This window comes from Myripristis murdjan, chromosome 8 (genome assembly GCF_902150065.1).
Source record: "Myripristis murdjan chromosome 8, fMyrMur1.1, whole genome shotgun sequence".
NCBI classification, from domain to species: domain Eukaryota; kingdom Metazoa; phylum Chordata; class Actinopteri; order Holocentriformes; family Holocentridae; genus Myripristis; species Myripristis murdjan.
Genome location: NC_043987.1, coordinates 6,516,178 through 6,539,968, shown reverse-complemented (window position 1 = coordinate 6,539,968; position 23,791 = coordinate 6,516,178). Strand labels below are relative to the sequence as shown.

The 23,791-nt window shown below is 42.2% G+C and overlaps 1 protein-coding gene and 1 long non-coding RNA gene across 2 annotated transcripts in view; one reads left to right on the top strand and one right to left on the bottom strand.

Moving 5' to 3' along the window:
• Positions 1-1,537: 1,537 nt before the first annotated feature.
• pvalb6 (parvalbumin 6) overlaps positions 1,538-23,791 on the bottom strand; it is a 51,380-nt gene continuing 29,126 nt past the window's right edge. The window contains exons 2-5 of the mRNA XM_030058911.1: positions 7,540-7,605; positions 6,378-6,510; positions 4,650-4,759; positions 1,538-2,403 (exon numbers count right to left, since the gene is read on the bottom strand). Of these exons, the coding sequence (XP_029914771.1) occupies positions 2,378-2,403; positions 4,650-4,759; positions 6,378-6,510; positions 7,540-7,600 (330 nt within the window). The 5' untranslated portion in view covers positions 7,601-7,605 and the 3' untranslated portion in view covers positions 1,538-2,377. The remainder of the gene's footprint in view (positions 2,404-4,649; positions 4,760-6,377; positions 6,511-7,539; positions 7,606-23,791) is intronic.
• On the top strand, positions 3,416-4,059 carry LOC115364373 (uncharacterized). Its single transcript, XR_003928662.1, has 3 exons — positions 3,416-3,471; positions 3,577-3,651; positions 3,796-4,059. It is a non-coding gene; the product is annotated as an uncharacterized LOC115364373 (long non-coding RNA).

Below are 23,791 nucleotides of genomic sequence, written 5' to 3'. Positions count from 1 at the left end.
AGAATGAGTAGCTTTGTAATACTAATGTGTTTACATAATGTAAATATGCAACTAGAATTTATTGGTGCTTAGATAATCTGGGATGTCATGTAAATATAACTCAGGGATGGAGTCTCAATGTCATAATGGTTACAGTATAGATGCTTGATTAGTAAATAACATCATTTACATAATTTATATATTTTTTTCATCATTGTATTGTATCTCTACCATGTTCCTCTGCACCCTTTACAGAATCAAATCCATCGCTAAATTTTAATTGCATGACAAATGTCTCTTTCAAATGGGTTTGGAGCAACTGACAGTGTCATAATTGATAGTGTAATTACTTGTGAAAATGCAATGTAAAGTAATTGTAGACTGTAAGCGCAATAGATTCATGAATAACATAGTGGTGATGTAATGGTTCCGCAGACATTATGTCATATCACATTACTACATTGACCAGTGATTATACACAAAGGAAGTAACATATTTGAACTGAAGATGTCATAATAACGCAATATAAGCATTAGAATGTAACAACTGTTATTACGTCATTCAACAATAATATTATTCCATCATCAGATAAAAATGGTTCACCCCTTGTCATTAATTACTATAATGTGTGTACATTAAATGCACATTTTATTTTATTTTGGCAAGATTTTGCGTCATTCAAGAGTTATAATGATGATGTTTTAATCAGGACTTATTGTTTCTTTCAAATAGCACTTTATCTTACGTGTCATATGGGATGCCATTTACATATGTCAGTATGTAGAAATCCAAACTCACTTCACTGACCTTTGCTCATTCACCATTCACTGTAAATGGTTTGTCAGCAGTGTGAGCTCCAAACTGTTCTCTGCTGGTGCCTTAAGCGTAAGCTACAGATCTGTGTTTATTTGCTCGGGCGGTAAAATGGCCTACTAAAGAATGAGGATCTCAGGGTTGCCAGTTTGGGCCCTCCACTGGGGATACTTAACCCAAATTGAACCTCAGTGTGAATCCAGTTCTGCTAATGGCTTGACAGCGGGGCTCTGTTAAACTAGCACGGCTGCTCTGAATAAAGACTCTTTGACAAGTGGAATAATACGGCCTCCGCCTCCTTTTCTCTCTCTCTGAAGTTACATTCATAATGTAATATGATATGCAAATCAGGGCAGAAAGCAAACACTAGCAGAAAGATGTTCCTCAGTGATGTGCAATAGAATATGGTGCTTTTTTTTGTGATGTTTCTTTTTTCTTGTCACCGCTTAGATGGCAAGGTCAACACAGCCAACCCTTACGAACAAATGATTTTAAGGGACCGTCTTGGCCTTCTTGAAGACAAAGCACTAGGCTTGATCCTTTTCAAAGTACATCCCATTATTAGGCTGCTTTCAAGATATGCCACAGCATGCTCTGCTTAATAAGAGCATAATTGACAGTGAAAGAGGGACGGGGAGAAAGAAAGGAGGAAGGAAAGAGGGACTGACAGTGTGAAATCAGATAAAAGAATTACATCAAAGAAAATGATTAACAGAAGAGTCTCCGTGAGTCAGTGTTCTTGAGGCATTTTTTTTCTTTTTATTTTGTTCTTTCACAGCTTGACCTCTTTCTTCTTTTGGTGTGTTTTACAACAGCTCATTACCAGAGGAGAGAGGGATGAATAAGATGGAGTGATGGTGGATGAGGGACAGAGAGGAGAGGAAATGCAAGAGGGGTAACCGTGCCAGAAGTGAAATAAAGAAGAGAAAAACAGGGGAAAAAAATGGGGGAAAGCGGGAAAGTGAGAGGAAGTGTTGGCTAAGAAAGAGGGAGAGGTTAAAGAAAGGGTGAAGTCTAGTAAGAGAAGGAAAGGAGGGGCTTTCTCTTATGTTTCTCTTCTTCTTTAAATATCTACATTATACTTTAAAACATGAGGTTTAGCCTTGCAGGCATGTTTGGTATCTATACATAAACAGAAACACATACGGTTTGTATAAAAAGGATAAAATAAATAAGATGACAGCAGTTGGAGGGGTACTGGAGGATGAGTGTGTGTGTGTGGGTGTGTGTGTGTCTGTGTGTCGGGGCATTTCAGGCTGTGTGTGCACGTGTGTGTGTATGTGTGTTGGGGAGGGTACCACAGTTCCCTTCCTCTAGCGCAGCAGGGCGCTGAGTGAGGAGGGCAGTGGGCTAGGTGGCAGAATGTGTGTGTGTGTGTGTGTGTGTGTGAGTGTGTGTGTGTGTGTGTGGGGAGGGGGTTAGATGAGGGTGAGGAAGAGGAGTGCGCGTGTGGCGGGGATCAGCTGCAGTCTTGTGGGCTGGGGGGTAGGGGGTGGGGGGGGGGTCAGCGAGTATCAGGGTGTGGCGGCCGTTGGGAGGGAGGGAGGTGGTCTTGGAGCGCTAATCAGTCAGGACAGGCAGCTATTTACTCTTTCACCAGGGCAGTGAACTCTGCAAGAGAAGAAGAGAAATAAATATTTACAGGACGTGTCTGTTTGCCTCTCCCTGTGTTTATGTGCCTCCGTGCATGCCTCTGTGTGTTTGCCTTTCCATCTGCCTGTCTATACGTGGGCATCTGGGGAAGCGCTCATACAAGGCATGTCTGCTGCAGCGGATTCCCACTCTGGAGCTGACTTGCCCCGGAGACCGATGCCATTCAGACGAAGCAAAGTCACATCAAGATGCTTGAAAATGCTGCAAACTGCAGCGTGGCTCATAAGGAAGGAGCCGGGCTGCATGGGCACTGAGAATTGCTTTCCAATTTTGTCCCTGTTCCAAACTGCGTAATCCGCTGGAATCAATAAGCCACTGCACTAACAATACATCGTATCGATCATTGAGAAGCTGGATGCCACTTGAGTAGCGGCACAACAACCTTTGTGACCCTTTTGGTGTGCCGTCAGTCTCAGGGAACAATGTAAATTGGTGCTGGGAGACAGCGTACACGCATTTTCACCCTCACATCTGTTGAAATAGGAAAGTATGTTTGTCTATATCACACTGAGTGAGTTTGCTTGCACATCTCCGAAGCAGCATCTCCTCAAAACAACACAAGATGTTGGTTTCTTCAGAGTTCCAAATGGGACAAAAAGACCATAAAATTACTCGTAAAAGCTTGTGCAGCATAATCGTGATTCTTTTGGGCTGTCTGATGGTAGTGAATCAATCCAGGACTACTTTGATACACTTAACCTTCTGCCTCCCGACTGAGGCAATGATTCTCTAACTTTTGTACCATGTATCATCAAATGGTGGTGCTGCCTCTAGACCAGGGGTGTCCAATCATGTGCCATGGAGGGCCAAGAGGCTGCAGGTTTTCATTCCAACCAAGACCTCCACCAGGTGACTTCACTAATCACCTCACCTTGTGTCAGGAAGGAGGAACTAATCAGTGAAATCACCTGGTGGAGGTCTTGGTTGGAATGAAAACCTGCAGCCTCTTGGCCCTCCTTGGCAGATGATTGGACACCCCTGCTCTAGACCCTTTTGCACAGCAGCCATTTTGACATGAAATAGCAGGTAAACACAGGTGTTACTGATGACAGTAATGCAGCGTCTGCTCCGTTTGTGTGTTGCAGAGTCTTTCACTTACTCATGTCTGTACTATTTCTGTCCCTCAATCAGATATACCAACTGTTTGTCCAGTCCAAAAGACCGATTTAGAGGTTTAGTAACTGAGCTGCACCAAGAAGGAGGGAGGTAAGGCGGTGGATGGCACAATCAGCTTTGCTTCTGCAGACTGGAATTTGAGTCCTGTGTCATGCAAGACCTGCTAACGTTCCCTAGCTGATGTTTGCAAACGTCAGCTCATGCTTTGTAACATTGACCGTGACCTTTACCTAGGCTCCACCATGACGATGGACCTGTTCCTAAGCTTAAACATGGCAATGCATGCACAAATGCTGTTGCAGAGGCTTTCCAGTGAGCCAGCATGAACAACACCAGGCCTGGCTCTGTTAGACCTCAATGGACCTGAACCTGAATTAATGTCACCAGTAACATCTGGGTTTACCCCACTATTTCATGTCAAAATGGCGGCTGTGAAAAAAATCTATAGCTTGTTCAACCTGATTCACCATGTGAGCCAATAATACAAACACTGGCAACTGCACCTGCTGAACCTGCTCATGTCTATACTATTTCTGTCTCTTGTCTGATACACCAACTGTTGGTTCAGTCCGAAAGAAAGCCACAGATTTAGTAACTGAAGCACTTAATCCATACACTAGCAACTGAACTGCTGAACAAATACAGTAGTGCTTGTGCCATGTAGTAGCATGGCATTTGTGTGTATGGACGGCAAAGATAACAAATTAAGGAACAGGGAAGTTAGAGAATTTGTGAGGTTGTTCCACCTGTGGTCGATAAAGCACAATTTGAATCGCATCCAGCCAGTGTGAGGTCTTTGCCAAGGTGGGAGGATAACAACAGTCTTTGTCTGAATGATTGAATCTTGAATCAATCCATCATTACAAAATCGCTACCAAAACTCGAGCAATTAGGCAGTGTGAATCAAAATGAATGTACCATGCAGTTACAACTGAGCCACAGCATAAACCTCTCCACGATGGTTTGGAAGAAAGAGAGATTGTCTTTTTTTGTGTGTGTGTACGTGTGGGACTTCATCTCTGCCTCTGTCTTTATGTGTGTGTGATCTTTTGACACTCCCTCTAATGGTATTTGATGTTGGTGTTTACCATCAACTCCGATCTTGCCATCTCCATCCTTGTCAGCTGCTGCTAAAAATGCTTTGGTTTCTTTGTCTGTCAGGTCCCTGCCATCTTTGGCAAATCCCTTCAGGACGAATCTGACCAAAGAGAAGAGAGCAGAACAGACCTGTGTCACAGAACACTCATATTGTATATATGTGCATTGTGTCTCTATGTGTGTGTGTGTGTGTGTGTGTGTGTGTGTGTGTCCACCATGCAAGTTTCCCATGCATGCATCCCATGCAGCTACGGATGTAACCAGGGTAGATGTCTCACTTTTTGCTGCATGCTTGCTTAATTGCTCTTATACTTTTGGTCCCCTGAGAGAGCTCTTTTTTTTCTGAAACATCAAATTTTGATGACGTTTAAAGGTGCTCTGTGCAAGATGTTTTATGCAAATATACACCTGTCGTGTCACCCTTAATCACAAAGGGCTGCAATAGAGACAAGAATCCCATCCCGACCAGCCGAGGCCGTGCAGAGTCACCTGAATGAGAAGTTCTGCTTTTTGGTATGGAAACTTCATCATCAGAGAGCAAATCACTTAATAACTTCACAGAAACACCTTTAAGATGTTAGAAGCACTATGGAATGGAGTGCTGACTCGCTGATTAAGAGATATGAGTATGTCAGCCCAGTCGCCAGGAAAAAATGGTTAGCTTTTACATTTCTGCAAACCGAGGATATGTTAACAAATCATGTTTTCAAGTTTTGTGATGTAACATAAAGCCAACGAAAAAACGCCAAATCAGGAGGTAGGTGGGGTGCCAGATGACACAATCAACTGGACTTTGATAATATTCGCGAACAATAGCTAATGTTTCGTAATGTTAACTCATGACTTTTTCCAAACCTTAACCATGACGACAAACCTTTTCCTAAACCTAACCTTGACCTTTTCCTGACCTTCAGCAAGTAGTTTTGGTGCCTAATGGAGCCAGCAAAGCAAACCAAAGTTGGCTACACATTGCCTACAAGCTTAATGCTCATATGCAACATATTTTTGGTTCATAAACAGTAGGAGGCAAGCAGTTACATGCACATCATGTACAATTGTTGCAAATCTATCAAAAAAAAAAAAAAAAAAAGTGCCAGTGAAGGAAAAAGTAATGTCTGCACAATCCAAGATCCAGATTTTTGTGGAGGATTAACTAATGACACGATCTCTCTACAAGAATTTGAAGGTTGCCTCCTACATAATACAACATTTTTGTGAACACAAGTAGATTTTGGGATAGTGAACCTGATATAAAGATTATATAGAAGATGTATGTGTGATGTTTTGAAGTATGACTTTTGCATTATTGCCTTTTCCTATGTGTTTTTTTTTCTGTTGTTATTTGATGTTTGGATCTTATCTTAGATGGTTAACTACACCTGCCATCACGAAGCTTGTCAGCCTATTAGGTGATGATTAATAAATAGGGGTGTGGTTTCAGTTTTTTAAAATTCATTCTTTACCTGAGGAAGACCCAGTTCAGATTGAAATGTTGTTCAAGTGTGCAGGCGTTATTTTTTTCCTTGTCTGGTTCAGAGACACTGAGATTTCAATGTATTTGTTGCTTTGCAGACACACACTGTAAAATGGAAACATTTCATTCTGGCGACTGGGTTGAGTATACGCATGAATATATAAGGCGGTGTGTGTGTGTTTGTGCATGCTTATGTGCATACAAGCATGCGTGCCTGTGTGCACGCGGGTAGTGTGTGTCTCACTTGAGCTCCTCCTCCTCTATGAAGCCGCTGTTGTCGGCGTCCAGCACCAGGAAGGCCTTCCTCACGTCTTCAGCAGACTTGGCCTTCAGACCCACCATCTCAAAGAATTTGTTATGGTCAAATGAATCAGCAACTGCACAAAAAAAAAAAAAAAACACACAGAGACAGACGCACATGCACACACACAACATCAGCATACAGTAAATATATGTATTTCTGACATTTTCGAAAACATTTTAAAATCTGCTTTTGTTTTGTTGCCGGAAACGATTTTAAAGCTGGCATAACAAAGATTCTTCAGCATACCAAGACAACTGTGTTTCTATTGCAGATGATGCAAATATAAAAAGCATGAATGCACACGGTCTGTAGGGCGATGTGAGGAACCTATACAAAGTTACTTTAAGTCGCTGAAAGTTGTGTAATTACTGAGGATCGTTCTGTGTTGATCTGAATGAGGAGGGCCGAAGGGCAAAAGTTAATTGTAGTGAGCCTCTTAATTGTAATGGGCCTCATATTAAAAGCTTTCCAACAGTGTGACAGTAATAGATTGAGAACATGTGTTTGCCAGAGGTCCCGTTAGTTCTAGGTCAAAGCGCTCCAACTTCTGTACTGTGCCTCCTCTCAGTCCACACACACATACACACACACAGTCATGCAAACATAACACCCTCTTCAAGGGGTGTTGGATTTATTGTATACTCCAGTTTCGCAGCAGGAAGTGCATGTGAAGACCCTTCCAAGTTTTATGGTGAAGTTGTGCAAATCAGAATGTAACATGAAGTGGCCCAGTTATAACTTTCCAAAATGGCTGCCCAGGGTATGTTATTTTCTTTAATGGCAAACCACAGCAAGCATATGTTTGCTTCTTAGTTCCAATGTGCAATAATGCAAATTAATTTTTCTATAAATTTATATTATTTAATCAAGCTCCCAGACCATCCAATGAGTATATGAATGTAACATTACCTTTGGAAAAGTTGTAGAGCTTTACTTTTTTACATTAATTTCAAAATATTGTCCTTTAAAGCAAAATTGGAATGATGTTTGAAATCATCTTTCGACACATGAAATATATTCTTTAGATAGGGCAAAAAAAAAAAAAAAAAAAAAACCAGCAGAGGGCACTTTTATTTTTTTATTATTAGTGGCAAAACAGTACCTGCAAATGCGTCTAGTGCTTTCTTGATGTCATCAGCGTTGAGGATGCTGCTCATTGCCATCTTGGCTGCCGGAGAGAGCAGAAACGGAGATAAGACAGTGACAGAGACAGAGAGAAAGAGAGAGAAAGACAAGGGAAGGAAATGGAAGGGGACAAGGTTAAAAACAAGGTCACCAGAGAGCAGGAAGCGAACACAGAGACATTCTCGCATTACACTGGTGACACTCCTGAAATGGAGCAGGAAACCGGGACAAGCGAGAGGGAGGCGACGGGACATGGAATGAATTAGTATCAGTCGGCGAGGAGTGACAGACAGAAGGAGGATGAGGAGTTGTGGAGGAGGAGAAAGAGGAGGAAACTGCAGGATGGTGGGATGGAGGGAGGAGGGAAGGAGAGAGGCTTTGATCACGGGACACGCGGTGCCCTCTGTTTCATTTATGTCCTATCAGGGAAGTGTTATAAGGACGCTGTGGCGGTGGGCCAGCCCCCTCAGAGATAATGAGATAGAGAGAGAATAAATGAGAAATAATCAAAAAGGTGGGAGACATGGAGGAATGGAGGGAAGATTAGAATCAGGGGGAGGGGGAGGCGAGGAGGGAGAGGGACAGACGGACAGAGGGACCAGCTTGGCGACAACGGCACTTTCCATTTCATCTGTGTGATATCGGTGAGCTGTTACAGTGGACGGCCAGAGGCCACGTCAGCAGGGGTTTAACAGGCCATCTCAGTCTTCTGCTGCGTCTGAAATACCACGGGAGAGTCCAGTTTGTCAGCCCAGCCCGGGCCGCACAATCTCCTTGTACCTCACACTGTGAAAGGTGAGCCGGGCGTCCGTTACACTTTGGCTTCCGCTGTGTGTGACTGAACCCGATCGCCGCTTATGAAATTGTCACCTTGGGCCCTTCGACTTACACCTCCCCCTCCAAATACATATCTATACGGTATGAACTTAACACACGAAGACAAGCCAAACACACACACACACACACACACACTTCAACGGGAAGGAGATGGGTGTCTGGAGAGGTGTGGTGTTGAGTGAAGCACGGATTAGAAGATGCGGTGCTCTGATATCCTGCGAGGAAGAATTTATACGAGTATGGTCCAAGCTTAGTTTACTAAATGTAGCAGGGGCCCCTGAGGTGTGGCAGCATACCAGAGCTCTAGTGTGCAAACACACAAACACACTTACACTAGTGCCTTTACCAGGGAAGCTTATTATCAATGCATGAAAAAGCCTTAAATGAATACTCGTACGTTTTAGGCAAAATACCCTTTTTCTGATTTGATTTTGTCCAAAATGTTGGAGTATTCCTTTAAATGTAAAAGATAAAAGTAAAATGAAAACATATGTAATGCCCTGTTTACCAGCCCCCCCTGCCAAACCCCTCTCCAGACTCTATCAGCTTCACTAGTTAGCTGTTTCTTTCAGACTACAGTACAAAATCCTTCTGGTGTCCCTCAAAGCGCTCCATGGTTTAGCTCCTCAGTAACTCTCAGAAATCCTTCAGACCGACACCCCTCCTCACGCAGTTAGGTCCTCAAATTACAGCTCGTGAAAGGTTCCCCGGCTGACACTCTCATCCACGGGTGGCAGGTCATTCAGTGTCTCTGGAAACCACTTCCACAGTGCATTTGTGAAATTTCATCTATGACCGCTCTCAAAATGTGTCTTAGATAGATAGATAGATAGATAGATAGAGATGTATCATGTCTGGAGCGAAAGGTCAAGGTGCAGCTACTGTTACACCATCATCATTGTACCTCCATCATCAGCACTCTCTTTCCTCTACAGTGCAGATAGCTGCTCATGCTGATCTGGTCGATAACTTTGCTCTGTCTTTCCCAGTGTTGGAGAGATGTCTAACTTTCCCACAAGGTTCCACTTTTTAAAAATCGCCCATCTGGTGCCCAGCCGACCACATCATGCATTGCGTTTTATTTGGTCAAAACCTCTGTGTACAATGCTGATATTCACGTTACATGTGTCACGCTATTTTTGTGCTGTCCAGCAACCCCTGATGAGATTCGTCATTCGTGTCTATTCTGGATCAGTGCAAAAATGACGTGACGCACCATAGCATGACGAATCATCAGCCTGGGAGGGAGCTGGTGGCTGTTCACGTTTCACAGAGAGCAAGAGCAGATTAACAGTATTTGTCACATAACCCAGAGAATCCCGCTATGAAAAAAATGATTTAAACCCTATCAGCTCACATTCATGAGATTGATTTCTTAATATCATAACATCAAGTTTCTTTTCACTCCGTTTGGACCTCTGTTCTTACAAAGCGACTGATGACACACAATTAAAAACAATATTAAAGCTACAACAAGCAGCACTGCCGCGAGACAAGTTACGTAGACTCAGCTGACAGATGTGTGGAATAAGCTTGTAATATCATGGAGGCTCTGGTTGCCCCTAATATCATGGAGCTGCAGGCATGGTGACCAGCACATCCACAGCTTTAGACCAGCACTTTTTACACTCAGACCCATCTCCAAACAGCTCTTTGCTGCTTGGAGATGGGTTTGAGTGTAAGCATAAGAGTAAGGATTGGGTTTGGTGTAAATAATTTACCTGGTGCAGAGCCATTTTCAGCTCTGTCTAGAAACTGGTGTTTCTTCACACCTGCAGCTCAATAACTCTCTTGAGCGTTAATAGTCAATGTGTGTATTCAGTGTTTTTGTCAGCGTAGTCTAAACAGTGTTCATTTCAGTTGTTTCTTAAGGCATCTTTAAAGGCTTTAGATAGTAGGTGTCGTAAGACTATTGTGGGCAAAATAATAAAAAAAAAACAACATTTCTACAGATTAGTCACCACAGAGGTCACCGCTTCGCAGATAAACGTGCCGCTAAGATGTTTAAGAGCACCAGTGTTTGAGCTTGAGCCACTCCATCGGTGTCAAACCAAACTTCAGTGATGTATGGGGGTTCAGAGGACATACGCTGTTATCTACTTTGGTAACATACTGCCGCGTACACAGATCAATACTGAACATTGTGTGGAGGCACATCTAATTCCTTGTTATAAGAGCACATCCTCGTCCTCTGACCTTTACCACAAAGAGAGCAGTCACAATGGAATGAGCAGGATAAGACTGATGGGTCAATGCAAGGCCGGTGTAATGAACGAACCCAAATGTACTCATTTAAAGGAAACTGTAGAGATTTATTGCGACCGTGTTGACATATTTTGTTCCTTGTAGACATTTTTACCCCTTGAGCAATGCCATGAAAAACATATTTCTCTCGCTGTATTTAAGGCGGGCTATCTTTGAATGATTTATTGAGGTATTTACAGGAGAAGGTCATGGGGCGTTTTTTTCATCATGTAGTCCTGCTGAAACTGGGTTTAAAGTTGCTTCCCCTATTTTTCCTCAGATCCATTACCAGTATTGCTTGCACTGCTGAATTTGTGTAGTCAAGCATGTTAAATTTGACAAATATGTTGCATGTTAGGTATTATATGTAACAGGACAACGCAGTTCGGATGAGTACTATTGATATATTGTCTACTTCAGTGTTGATAATACATCGCAAATTTCACTTGGACATGAAAATTTACAGAATAGTTCATGAATCCAAAACATTGAAATCGTATTTGTTGTGCGACGAGTCTGAGTTCTGGTTCTGTGTTTTTATACACTGGCTCATGCATGAGTTCATTACAAGGTCCAATGTATTTAATTCAGACAAAAAAAAATGATGCTGTTGTCAATGTTTCAGAAACTCAAATGATTCAGTCCTAAAAAATACTGTCAGCAAAGGCCTTCAGATGAGTCCTGAACCCGTTATGTCCTACACTTGTAAACTAGCAATTCATTCCCTTAGAGTAAGTGTTTTCACAATGTGATTTTTTTCTATTATGTTGTGTAAGGAGTGACATGACTTGAACCGTGAGACTAAAATGTGTGAAACGTTTTCTTCCCTAAGAGGTTTTCCCCTGTAAATCACCATCTGGATTAAAATGCCCGTGGACTGACCACTGACCTGACATGCCTAAGGTTACCGGCTGGTAACCGTATCTCTGATGATATCCACTCGCTGTTTAGTTAAGGCTTTTGTAAGGTACTTAATCTCCCTTTTAATCCAACCCCTATCATTGCAGGTTCAATTGCTATTGATCCATTAAGCTATAATCATATCACCCTAATTGTATGTCCCTTCGATTTATCCCTGCCCTTGATTTAATCCCCTCCGTTTTCATGTTTTTTTTTTCCCTCTATACCTTTGCAACCGCTCCCTCTTGATGTGGAAAGGAAACAGTGTTTTCATGATGTATTGCTTTCATAATGTGACATGTTTCTGGCTGAAATAAGATGAGTGCATGTGGTGGTGAGTGAGTGTGTGCATGTGTGTGTGTGTGTGTGTGTGTGTGTGTGTGTGTGTGTGAGGCCATTGAAAATGCATGATGCATGGTTGGTTGGAATTTTTTTTTTTTTTTTTTGGAACATAAAATAAGTAATCATCACAAGCCAACAAAAAATAATGGGATTTTGATGTTTCTTGTTTCTATTAATTAATGTAATTACATTTGTTCTCACACCTTGTTATTTTTTCTCCAAATTCTTGGTCATTTGTTGTTATTTAGGTATATTTTATGATGTGGAAAATTGGCTAACAATGTGAAAAAGCCATTTTTCATTCCGTGCTGACTTCTAAACGTGCCCATGTTTCCCTGGCCTTTCTGTTGCCTCACACAGTAACTAAATTCCCTCTCTCTCATCAGTGTTCTCAAAGTATCCTCAGTGGGAAAAAGTGTTTGATTGTCCCGTTGACACCAACACATTTTTTTTCTGACAAATTTAAATTGCTTTTTCACTAGGTTGGCTTGCTCCCAGGATTGTGAGACTCTATATATTCCATGTTTAGAGAATAATTCCAGCAGGCAATTACAGTGAAACAAAAACAGAATTGGCTCAACACGAGATAATACGTTTTTTTTGTTGTTGTTGTTGTATTTCGAGATCCTTTCTCTTTTTTATCCCTCTACATTTGATCGACCTCCTATAGCTGCCCGCTGCAGAGGAATATGTCAAACTTTCCTAACTGGAAAACAACATCGCCTTGCTGGTCACCCCGAGGTGAAAGAAACCTAACCATGCTTCAGGACCACCGCCTGCCTAGTCTGTTGCAACAGCTGCATGAGTGTGTGTGTGAGTGTGTGTGTGTGTGAGCTTGTGTGTTTTGTGAGATTACAGAGGGTGCCAAGCAGGCGCGGGCGAGGAAAGGCTGGAGGGAAAATGTTCTTGTGTTTCAAGAAACTTGAGCCCGTCATGCTCATTTGACTAGTGTTTCTGCAGTATGCTTATGAAGGAGAGAAAAGACATATTGTGAAAATGTATGTGTTCTTCTCTAGTATCAGTGCACACAGTGAACTTGGACTGTCGATATGCACAGCTAAAGGTTACGAGTGCACTGTGTGTTGACTTCCCTCCTTAATGTTATGTCAGTGTGCTGCAGTGAGGCATTAAATGGTGAGCATTGTTTTTGCAGAATCATTGTTTCTATGTGAATCCATACCCCCCTCGAGCCTCATGTTCTTCCTTTTGAATTTAAACTTATGTAAGCAATATTGGAATTGCTTTTGTTTTTTGTTTTTTTTTTTTCTTTTACATTATGGAGCAATCGGTTGCACGATTTATTTATTTTTTGGGACTCAGAATGTTGCCCAGAGGAACTGGCAAATAAAAACATAACCTGTGTATGTAAAGCAGCTCAAGCAAATGATTGAATAAGGAAGGCCATTCTCGTGTGTGTGTTTGTGTGTTAGCTATGAACATTATTGTTGTCATAAATAACATACTGCATCATTAAAGAGTGTTTATTTGAAAGTGGAAGACTACAAAGCACACTGGGCTACAACATAGCGCCTAATGAAGAAGTGTCAACCAGCCATGATTTTTCAAACACACGCTTTGCATCTCATACTGACGCCAAAGGCACGCTTCAGCATCAGGATGAGAAAAGGTTTAGGCGCAAAAACCACTTGGTTAAGGTTAGGGAAAGGTTAGGGGTCAGGCAACAAAACAGAAACTGGACACGGTGTCGGTCACACACAAATGTTCTCGCTGGAAACGCAAATCGGCTATCCACACTGATCTGCTTGCGTCTTCTAACGGCTGCCTCAGGCGTCAGTATCAGACGCAGAAGGCCGTGACAAAGCTGTGGTATTTGACACTCTGGCGATGACAATGCATTTTGTAGTGATTCATGCCAAACTGAGACCTCACTGTTTTCGAAAAGATGACAATTACTGTTAAACCATGGCTAGAACGAAAATGAAAACCTTTTTATGGTGATTTTTGGGACTTTGTAAAGGATAGTAGATAACACAAGCTCATGGCTGACTGAGGAAACATTTGACTACACTTTGGACATTGTATTATAATTCAGATAGTGAATTATCTCAAGCAAAACTTTTACACTCTTGTGAACACTGACACAGTCGGGTACATGCAGTGGGAGAAGAGGTCCAAATGGCTGAAAGAGGGAAATGCTCTCTCGTCTTACCTGCAATACGACATTTTGGTTGTGATGTTGAGTTGTGATGTCACAATTGGTCAATCAGTTATGTTTTTTTGTTTTTGTTTTTTTTTTGTTTAATGCTATAAAACCAAAAAAAAAAAAAAAAAAAAAATGTTTTTATAGTATTATGGAGTATTCATTGGAGCACGGCTGATTATCATTAACAACAACAAAAAGCATAATGTATTATACTTTACTTAAGGGAAGTGTATAGGAATTAATCATGAGTTGCAAGAGATCTAACACAGAAAAACCAAACACTGCATATTATGATAAAGAGCATCTTTGTGTCAGTGTGAGGATTGGTCATGGGCTTTTGAGTGGAATAATATTCCTCTTGGATTAGCCAGCTGTATGAACTTCAATTCTTTGATACTGTAATGCTTTAATCCAAATCCCTCACCCTTCCTCAAGAGCCTCTTATAATGCTGTCACTGTAAATAAGCATTTTCTTCACAACCATATACAGTGGTGTACAAGTGCTGTTTGTTGGATGCTTTCATCCAAAGTGCCTCGCAGTATCATGAGTGCAAAGTCTTTTGGTACTGATGGAAAATCAACCTCCAGCCACACTCAACACATGGAGGATCACAATAAACAGTCCCACAGAAAAGAGTGTTAACAGGCCTATTAACTCCTTTAACTCAGATTTTCCCTTAAATTTCCCCTACATACCATCAAAATGAAGGGGGAAAAATCCATATCCTACAACAATATCACAAACATATTCTGTATCTACTGGTTGCAGCGCTTGATTGAAGCTACATCACCATGATACTGAGTGAAATATTTAAACACAAGAAGCTGTTGTTTCATGGATGCAGCATTGCATCAAATAGGAAATATTTAGATGTCGTTTGCATTGTGTTACACACATTATTTCCCTGGGTGTGTGTCAGAGGGGCATATTTGATATCTTTGTGAACCTTGGGATCTCCACTAGAATTTAAAATAAAGCTCTGTGTGTATGAACAAAGCTTAACCATGCAGCAGGTGCTTGTAATGACAAACCCACTGACAGGGTTGAAGAGGTTTAATCTCATAGAAAGTTTTTTTTTTTTTTTTCAGACTCGGCAAGTGCAAAATGGTCAAATATTTGAGTGGAAGCTTTTGCAAAGGGTTTTAGAGATGACTGCCGAAATAGTCCTGCTTGGATAGCTCTTGAAATTCTTGACACTTTGACTTTTTTGTGATGTTGCTTCACCGCATATTTATCAAATTGTATTGAAAGTCTCTAAATGCTGTCCTTCGGTTTCCCCGAAGTGGCCTATTCGCTTTGTCAGCCTTGTAGTTGCATCTTAAATCATAGCTTCGGCGGGGAATATGAACAATGCTAGCGAGTCGTTTTAGTGGATCACAAAGACCCCAATGATTTTCTTTCTATTGATGGAAGGCGTTCTCAATTGTCCTTGAGTTACACAGCTGATCTCTTGAGGTAAGACTGATGTCTGAGCGTATTCAGAGTCATCCATTCAGCATGTAACACAGTGTAGAAGAGGGTAAAGTAAAATAGTGCTAATGCACACACACACACACACACACAAAGGAAAGCATAGATGTGATAAGAGTAATGCAGAGGCCTGGGGATCATCTGGCTGTTATCACCAAAGTCCACTGTCTAATCTTCTGGCAGGTGCAGGACAGGATAGCTTAACCAAACAGTTATAGCTTGGCTGCAACAATAGCCCTCTGTGTTTGTGTGTGTGTGTGTGTGTGTGTGTGTGTGTGTGTGTCCTTAGCTTTATATAAATGAGTGAGTGAAGGACTGGTAAGTGAAGTTTGCACAAACAACCCTCCAGCTGTTCACATTCTTCTTATTTTTCTCATATCCTTTTCTGGCATGTCTGTTATGATCATTTAAGAGACCACAGGAATTTGGTCACTGGTTTTTATCCCTGCGTCCTTTGCTATTGCTTGCAATGTGGGTAATGTGGATAATCTGTGTCTGCAATCCTGAATCATGATTCAAGAAAAGCTAATTCAAAATACACAAGTTTCCCCATTACCTCTAGTGCAATCTATCCATCCACATAGCTTATGAGTTGTTTGGTGATGTTTCCAGTCTGCCAAGGTCTCTCCTGTGTCCCCTCACCCCAATACAACAAGATTGGATGGGTTTCTTTTGTGGCGCTCAAAATGTGAAAAATGTACGTGTGAAAAAATCAACAGCAGCAGCTATTTCCAAAATCAATGACACAGTTACCCGATATAATCCACAGCCCTCAGGAAAAAAAAAGCCTTTCATTGGCAACTATTTCTTGCCTTAAGTGACTATCAATTAAAGGTGGACAGATATAGTTTGCTGGTGTTCTTTGGCAGGAAATAGTTCCCACTGAAACTCCTAAGAGCTGTAAATCACTAAGAGAACCGGGCAGAAACTGTCTGGATGGAAAGTGGGAAGCAGTTCACCCAAATTTTTAATTGGGTGAACTGTTCCTTTAAGATTACTTCTGCTTATTGTCTTTATTTTGGGTAGACTAAAGTGAGTGGGTGGGTGTGTGAGTGAGTGCCAGGGTGATTGCATGAGTGAGTGTATGTGAGTGTTTGTCTTGTTCATAGCTGTGTGTGTGTGTGTGTGTGTGTGTGTGTGTGTGTGTGCATGCTATTCAGAGGTCCCACACCCCAACTTAACATAGGCAGCACCAGGACTCATAATCTAATAAAGACACCAAACCTAATGGGATGACTTTGCAAAACCCAGACGAGATGACAGTAATCTTCAGCAAATACCACCCATGCCAACACATAATATAACACATTTACATAAAATATTACCAAACAAATTACAGATGTAAATTCCAGTAAATCCATCATTCACAGCAACGGCGTTAAGAGTCTTATAAAGCATACATATTTCATTGTGACACCCAAACAAATCATTATGCATCTTCTTCATTAATTAACAGGGACCGCATCCACTTAAGCAGCGCGCCGTCTTGCATGAATATTCATGGTACACGGTGCGTCTACGAGCACGTGCGGCGCTTTGCAAATCCCGAATCATGATTCAAATCATAAGCAGAAAGTTGCTACACTCTCAAGAGGGAATTTTGGCAAAATCAGATTTCTACTGCGTCAGCGCGTTTCCATCAATTTGCATCGCACTTCATTTTTGGTTGGAACTTCAAAGCCGCGTTGCTCTGGGACGTGGACCGAAGACTGTAGGGAGTCTCATTAGGGAGTAAGTAAGGTTTGACCTTGAAGGACATCACAAGTAACGACGGCAACAAAATTAAACCTGTGCCTCTTATTTTTGCAGAAAACCATCGCTATCAGAAAGTAATTACCTTGTTGATATACGGCGTCTGTATCTTAATCTAATCTCACCCTACAGAAGAAGCTTGAAAAAGAAGGTAAATTACGTTTTTACCAACACATTGCTGTTACTGCAAACTCTGTGCAGTGTCTTTCCTATTGGTTTCACCTAGCAGTGCATTGTAATTGCAGTATGAAATTGAATCTTTCCATAACTTTACTAGTATTGTCCTGTTTCTTTTGGTTGAAAATTTGTAGCTTCACTAGGAGGCAGGTTTTGTTCCCTAAATTGTTGAGAGTAGAGCGGTTGTGGTGTCAAACATCCGCTGTCCACAGTTGTACCCCGTGTGTTCTGGGCACCTTGGATTTGCTAAGATGCCTCAGCTCTAAGCTTGTCATTCGCTGCAGGCAGCATGCCAGAGCATTAAACTTTGCCGCCGCATCTTTCACTTTCTGCCTCTGGAAGTATTTCAGCCAGTATATCACACTCTTAAATAAAAGCTTCATCTCTTTTATCTCTCATCCGTTTCTTCCTCTTACCTGGATACTGGGTGACGGGTGCTGAGGTGAGGTGGAAGAGGGGGGCCGGCTAGATCCAGGAGAGACGTCCAGTAAAGGAGCAGAGGCTCTGCTCTTTCGGTTTTATACGCCTCCTCTCCAACTATTTTAGGATGAAAAATGGAAACCCAGTCCAGCGTGGAGGCAACGATGCAAGTCTACGAGGGCCATATCGCTTTCCTGACTGCACACCGGCTAATCAAACATTACTATTAATAATCACCCCGCTCAATCCCCAGCTCTCATTCCAGCCAGACCTCTTTCTTACGCTCATTCCACTCTGTCACCCCCTCCCTTCCACCTGCCCCCCTCCTCCTCCTCCTTGCACCCATTTGATTTCCCTACCTCATTTCCTCACACCTCACACTCGAGGGACACGGGTCTGATCCTCTCTCTCGCTCACTTTCTCTGTCTGTCTGTTAAACTTTTAATTTTCACTTTTAATTCTCATCTACCTTTTCCTCCTGGAAGGCATTCAATATCACTGGTGACAAATTACACTGGCTGAGCGTCTGCTCTCTGGTCTGCTCTCTATATCTCTGATTTTCCACTTTAAACACCCCTTATCTACAATAACAGAATAAATGGAGGAAAATGATCACAACAAATCTACTTCTTAGTCAGTGAGTCAGTATGTTCTCTGATGGCTTTCACACCATACCCTGTTTGGTCTGTTTTAATCGAACCATGGTGTTTTTGCACCATTAGTTTGGTTGGTTTGGTGAGGTGCGGAGGACTGGGGACATGCATTCAAATCCCGGTCCAGAACAAAAGTCACCTGAAAGTCGGTTCCAAGTGAACCACAATACGGTTTGTTAGCAGTGAGAATGTAATCTGACCTAACTACAAGTCATGAACCGAAACGCAGGTTATTGTGGGCTGAAAGCGGGCGTTGACACCTGTAGCTTCTAGTCAGACGGAGCACTCGTGCTGCCAGTGACACGGACATGAGGACATGGAGTAATGCGAGGGCTGTTCTAAAAATATGAGCTGACGGCAACATTTTATGATTGCTTGTTTAATCACATAAAAACACTGTCATCTACAATCATACGTTGTTGCCGCTCTGTTGTTCCCGCATTACGGTGTTGTTGCAATACTTCATTGGCTGTGACCGGATTTTCCTTTGTACAATTTCTGTCCAGTAGATGAATGTCCTGTTCAACTGTGCATCATTTGTTTGTCAGCTTAACACAAACCTGTGTGAATACCAAGTGCACCTGATGAGAAATGCATCAAATGAGCATCTTGATGCCTGAATCAGACACAAACAAGCAAGCTCAAGGTATGAAAGCACCCGCCGAGTGCCAGTGGTGCTCCGTCTGGCACCACTTGGGTCATTTTTCCTGCCATAGACCGAATCAAACACAAAGCTTAGCTGCAAGCGGACGCTGTGGAATTAAGTGAAGGCAATGGATAGATTACGACCTGCGGAGACAGAAACCTATATGATCCTGCTATGCAGACCACATAGTGACTGTGCAGGGAAAGAATCTGCAAGGGGCTCCGCGGCTCCTCGTCGCTAACCCCAACAACAAAAGACACAGGCGCTGGGGGGCCATACATCCCTCTGGCACAGCGGCAGCACTCCCTGCCCAGGAATCCTCCTAGAAGCTCACTTATAGATATATACTGAGCTGAGTGATTATGGATCAGTGCAAGCATCAGCTGTTTCCCGCAGTGGTATTACTAATGTACCTCTGTCTGACCTTCAGGAGGCTTGCGTCGGGACCGGCCCGGGTGAGATTTAAGGGCTTCTGTCTGTATGTGGGAGCCATAAACAGATTTTACTGGGATGGATGGATTTATTTGTGTGTTGTGAATGTGCGCAAAGAGAGTGGCATTTTGTGCATATGTGTGTGTGTGTGTGTGCAAGTGTGTGTGAGGCATTAAAACAGGGACCCATGCTCTCTGCAGTGGAAAGACCACAGACAACAGGTGTTTTTGCCTCAGTTGTCATCAGTGTGCATTTATGAGACAAGTATCTGTTTTATGATGGATATTTAAATGATGCTGGATGTTTTTAGGCAACTGTTTCGAGCGTGACACAGATTTATTACCTTTGTGACTCAATTAGGAGACATTTTGATGCTGAGAGGCTCTTTTATCTGCCCAACTCTATGAATCTCATTTTAGGCAGTTTGCTCACTCTCCATCTCTCTCTCTGTCGTTCTCTCTTCTATTTTGTATTCCCCTTGGTAAAACCTAAAGGGAAAATCATTCCCCATCCAATTCAAAACCTCCCATTCACACCCTTAAGTCTTTTTAACTCTTCCTTTCTCTCTCTCTCTCTCTCTCTCACCCCCCCCAAACTTTTCTCCTCCTTCTCTCTATCTAATTTTGACAGAGCCTCCGTCCAAGTGTTTCTTTCCCTCTTTCTGCCCCTCGCTCCTTTGCTGGTTTGCCAGCGCCAAATTTATCACCATCTCCAGCCTCTCGCAGCTGCCAAAGAGGCACAGAGTTCAGTTCTCTTGGACTGACAAGAGGCTCAGGAGGGAGGGGATGGAGGAGCGACGAGCAGGGGAGCCGACGCGGGGGGGAAAGGGGTGGCCGACGGAGGATAGTAATGGAGATAAAGGGGGAGAGGGGTGGTGAAGGGCTAGAGGTCAATAAAGGATCCCAGCAGGGAGCGAGGGCAGAGGAAGATGAAAGTAAATGACTGGGAATAAGGAAGACACTGTCAGAAGCCACACTGACGGTCGCGTTTTTTCTCACCCGAGGCTTCTTTGACGCCGATGCTCCAAGAAAAATCCTCACGACACGCCATCACAGGCAAAAACTGTGATTTTTCATAAACTATAGCTTCTGTCTATCCTCTTACCAGTGGCAACTGACACACAGTTTACCGACATAAAGTCCTCTGAGCTGAACAGCATCACAAATTCCATCCCAGTCGCCCCACTGCTTCAAATGATTCGATTATCTGTGCATAACTGTTATTCAAAGTACTTTCAGCTTGTGCGGCCACTTCAGGGACTCTCATTTGCAGCGGGTCGTTTGAGATTGGTTGTTTTAAATAGATATATCAATTAGTTGTGTGCTGACTGGCATATTAATGGGGAAAGCAAAACCTTCCTTGGTGGTTTGGTTGCACTTTGAATTAGTGTGGATTTTCCATCGGGGCTCACTTAGCAGCCAAGCAAACCGTCGGCGAATCTCATGTTAATCACACAAGCAAGCGGCGCTCATTTGCAAAGTCTCTTGAGGGAGTTTCACTTCAGTTCGTTTGTTAGTCAAATGAGATTAAATGTTTGCGGTGCTGTACAGACATGCTCAGTGGAAAGTTTAAAACAGCAGTGTGCCGTTTAATAGTAATCATCTAATCACTGAATTCTGTGAGCGTGATCCGTGTTTCCACAAAACCACATACACCATTTTCATTTTTTTTCCTCTGCCTTTTATTTTCTACTTTTATTATGCAGCCTAAAGTGTTTATAGTGCAAAATTTAAATGGGTGAAGGCTAGATATATATTTTTTTTATTTATTTTATTATTTTTTTTTTTTTTTATCAGACTTTTCTGTTTTCATTATCAAAATAGTCTGGTATCCCTTCCCTTGTCTAAATTTGTCCTTTTGTCCATCAAACTTCACTTTGTGATCTCCAAACACAAATTAAATGGTAAATGATTTGCATCTCTAACAGATAACAGTGATATTTCCAACTGTGTAACCTGACTTCACAGTTCAGATGCAGTGCAACTACTTAGCATTGGAAAGAGTGCTGGGTTCCGGCTTTTAAGCAAAGATTTACAACGCTGAGGTTCTGCGAAGAGAGCAGAGCAGAGTAATTGGAATTCCAGGGAAGAAAGAAGTCGAGGAGAAGACTGAAGTGACAGGGAAGCGCGCCGCCTTTGAAAGAGAGTCCACATGAGCCAACCTAATGCAGCCATGACATCAGTCTGTTTGAAGGTGACAGGTTGTGGAGGATGGGACTGAGGGAGAAGAGGGGACGAAAGCCCTAAGACACCTAAACTGATAATCGGTAAAAATTCCTTGTTTCTTTTGATTTTAGTGAGACTTGTAGGTGAGCGGTCATTGCTGTGGTGTTTCTGCACTGCATTCCTACAAATCAATTTTCAGTCAGTCTGTGTTGTTTGTGTTGATGAAGTTTGAGTTTGAGAGTTGCGGGAGGTGACGCCAGAGATATTTAGGATTACAAAAGGAGAAGTAGGAGCTGCTCTTTGAAACGCCCTGAGGCAGAGTCACACCCAACAAGACCAGACCGCTATCTGTTTGAATGGGGCGTTGCTTACATATCAAGCACTGTGGAATATGTATTGTCATTTGCTTCCCATAGTTAGAGACACTGTCAGATTGTGTTGGCATACAATATGAGGTCATAGTTTATAACTACTACCTCACTGAGGCTTGTACCAGTCCAGTGGCTAGGAAACGTTGAAATGTCATGTTAAAAGTTTTGCAATACAGTATATAATAAGCGAACAACACCATGAGGAACCATGACTTTTTCCTAACCTTAAACATGATGAAGTAGGGGAGACTGGGGTAAGTTGAGCCAAAGGGTAAGTTGAGCCACCAACCGTTGCTAGGAAACGGTAAAAAACATTGATCATTAGACCAAATATTTAAGAGGAAGGCATCATTTCATGGAGTCTGTGAAGGTAAGAACCACATGGGTAAAGTGGTTAGACATTTATTTCCAAAAAAACATTTTTTACTCTTGAAAGTGAATTCAGTCTGTCATCACTTTCCTGAGAATTGTGTTAAGACCAAAACAGATCTATCAAACTATGATTGCCTTGATGTGGTGATCCTAAATATGAAAAATGGCTCATCTTACCCCAGTCTCCCTACCATGATCTTTTCCTAACCTAATCATGATGATGAACCAAGACCTCTTCCTAACCTTGACCAAGTAGTTTTGCTGGCTAACGAAGTGAACAAATCAAATGAAAGTAACTAAAATAGCTAATGAGTGTTAGCTACCACAGCCACATGACCTTGAATCAGACTCCACCATACTGAGTCTAAATTGAATATGCAACGTATTTGTTAGTTTGCTGAAATATAAAATTGTAGTATTTTATTCTGGTTACTGGGTTGCTTGTACACATGTGCTATCCACACAGCAAAATTACAGCATTCTGTCTTGCGGCAGTCTTTATCATTTCCATGGTAACTGTAAACAATCATTTCATCATTTCAGCATACCTGCTGTGAGCATGTGCAAACAAGCAAAGTCGCGCCTCTGACATCAGCTTTTTCAAAGATCAAATTCGTTTTCACCTGTCCACATGACAGGAGGGAAAATAGTGTTTTCAAAAAATGTCTTTTCTGGTGACAAAAGTCGCCATTTTTGTGTAGATAGAGGGTCAAAAGAAAAAAAATAGTCACATTTTCAAAAAATCCAGCATGATTTACACAAAAATGTCATGGATTATTACTTTGAGGTACAGGAACACAAACAGGCGAAAGACCATGGCATCTGTAAGCTATAGCACTGCTTCCCAGGACTGGACAGGGAAAAGCACAAGGGCAAAGACAAAGAAAGAAAGGAAAGAGACGGAGAGAGGAAGAGGAAGACAGGCAGAGAGTTCTCCTGTGCCGGGACGATCCAGTCTGAGATCAGAGGTTATGGATCTTCGCCTTCAGTGCCGCGCGGGGTGTCTTCACGCGGCAGGAAGGCTCTGCCTGAAAGCGCCTGATCAAATGATGCATTCGGGACAGCGGAGCTCCACCATCAGCATCTTTCTGACAGCGTTATACATTAAAATAAAGTCAAACTGTGTTTATTTTTTTATTTATTTTTAACGAAGCGCAGCACTTTAGAGCCGAAACCTGAGTGAGGGATGATGAAGGCAGAAGGTGACAGGCCTGATCGACAGAGACATGATAGAGGAAAGGAAGGCAGAGATGGAACAAATGCTGAAATGTTTTATTCCAGCA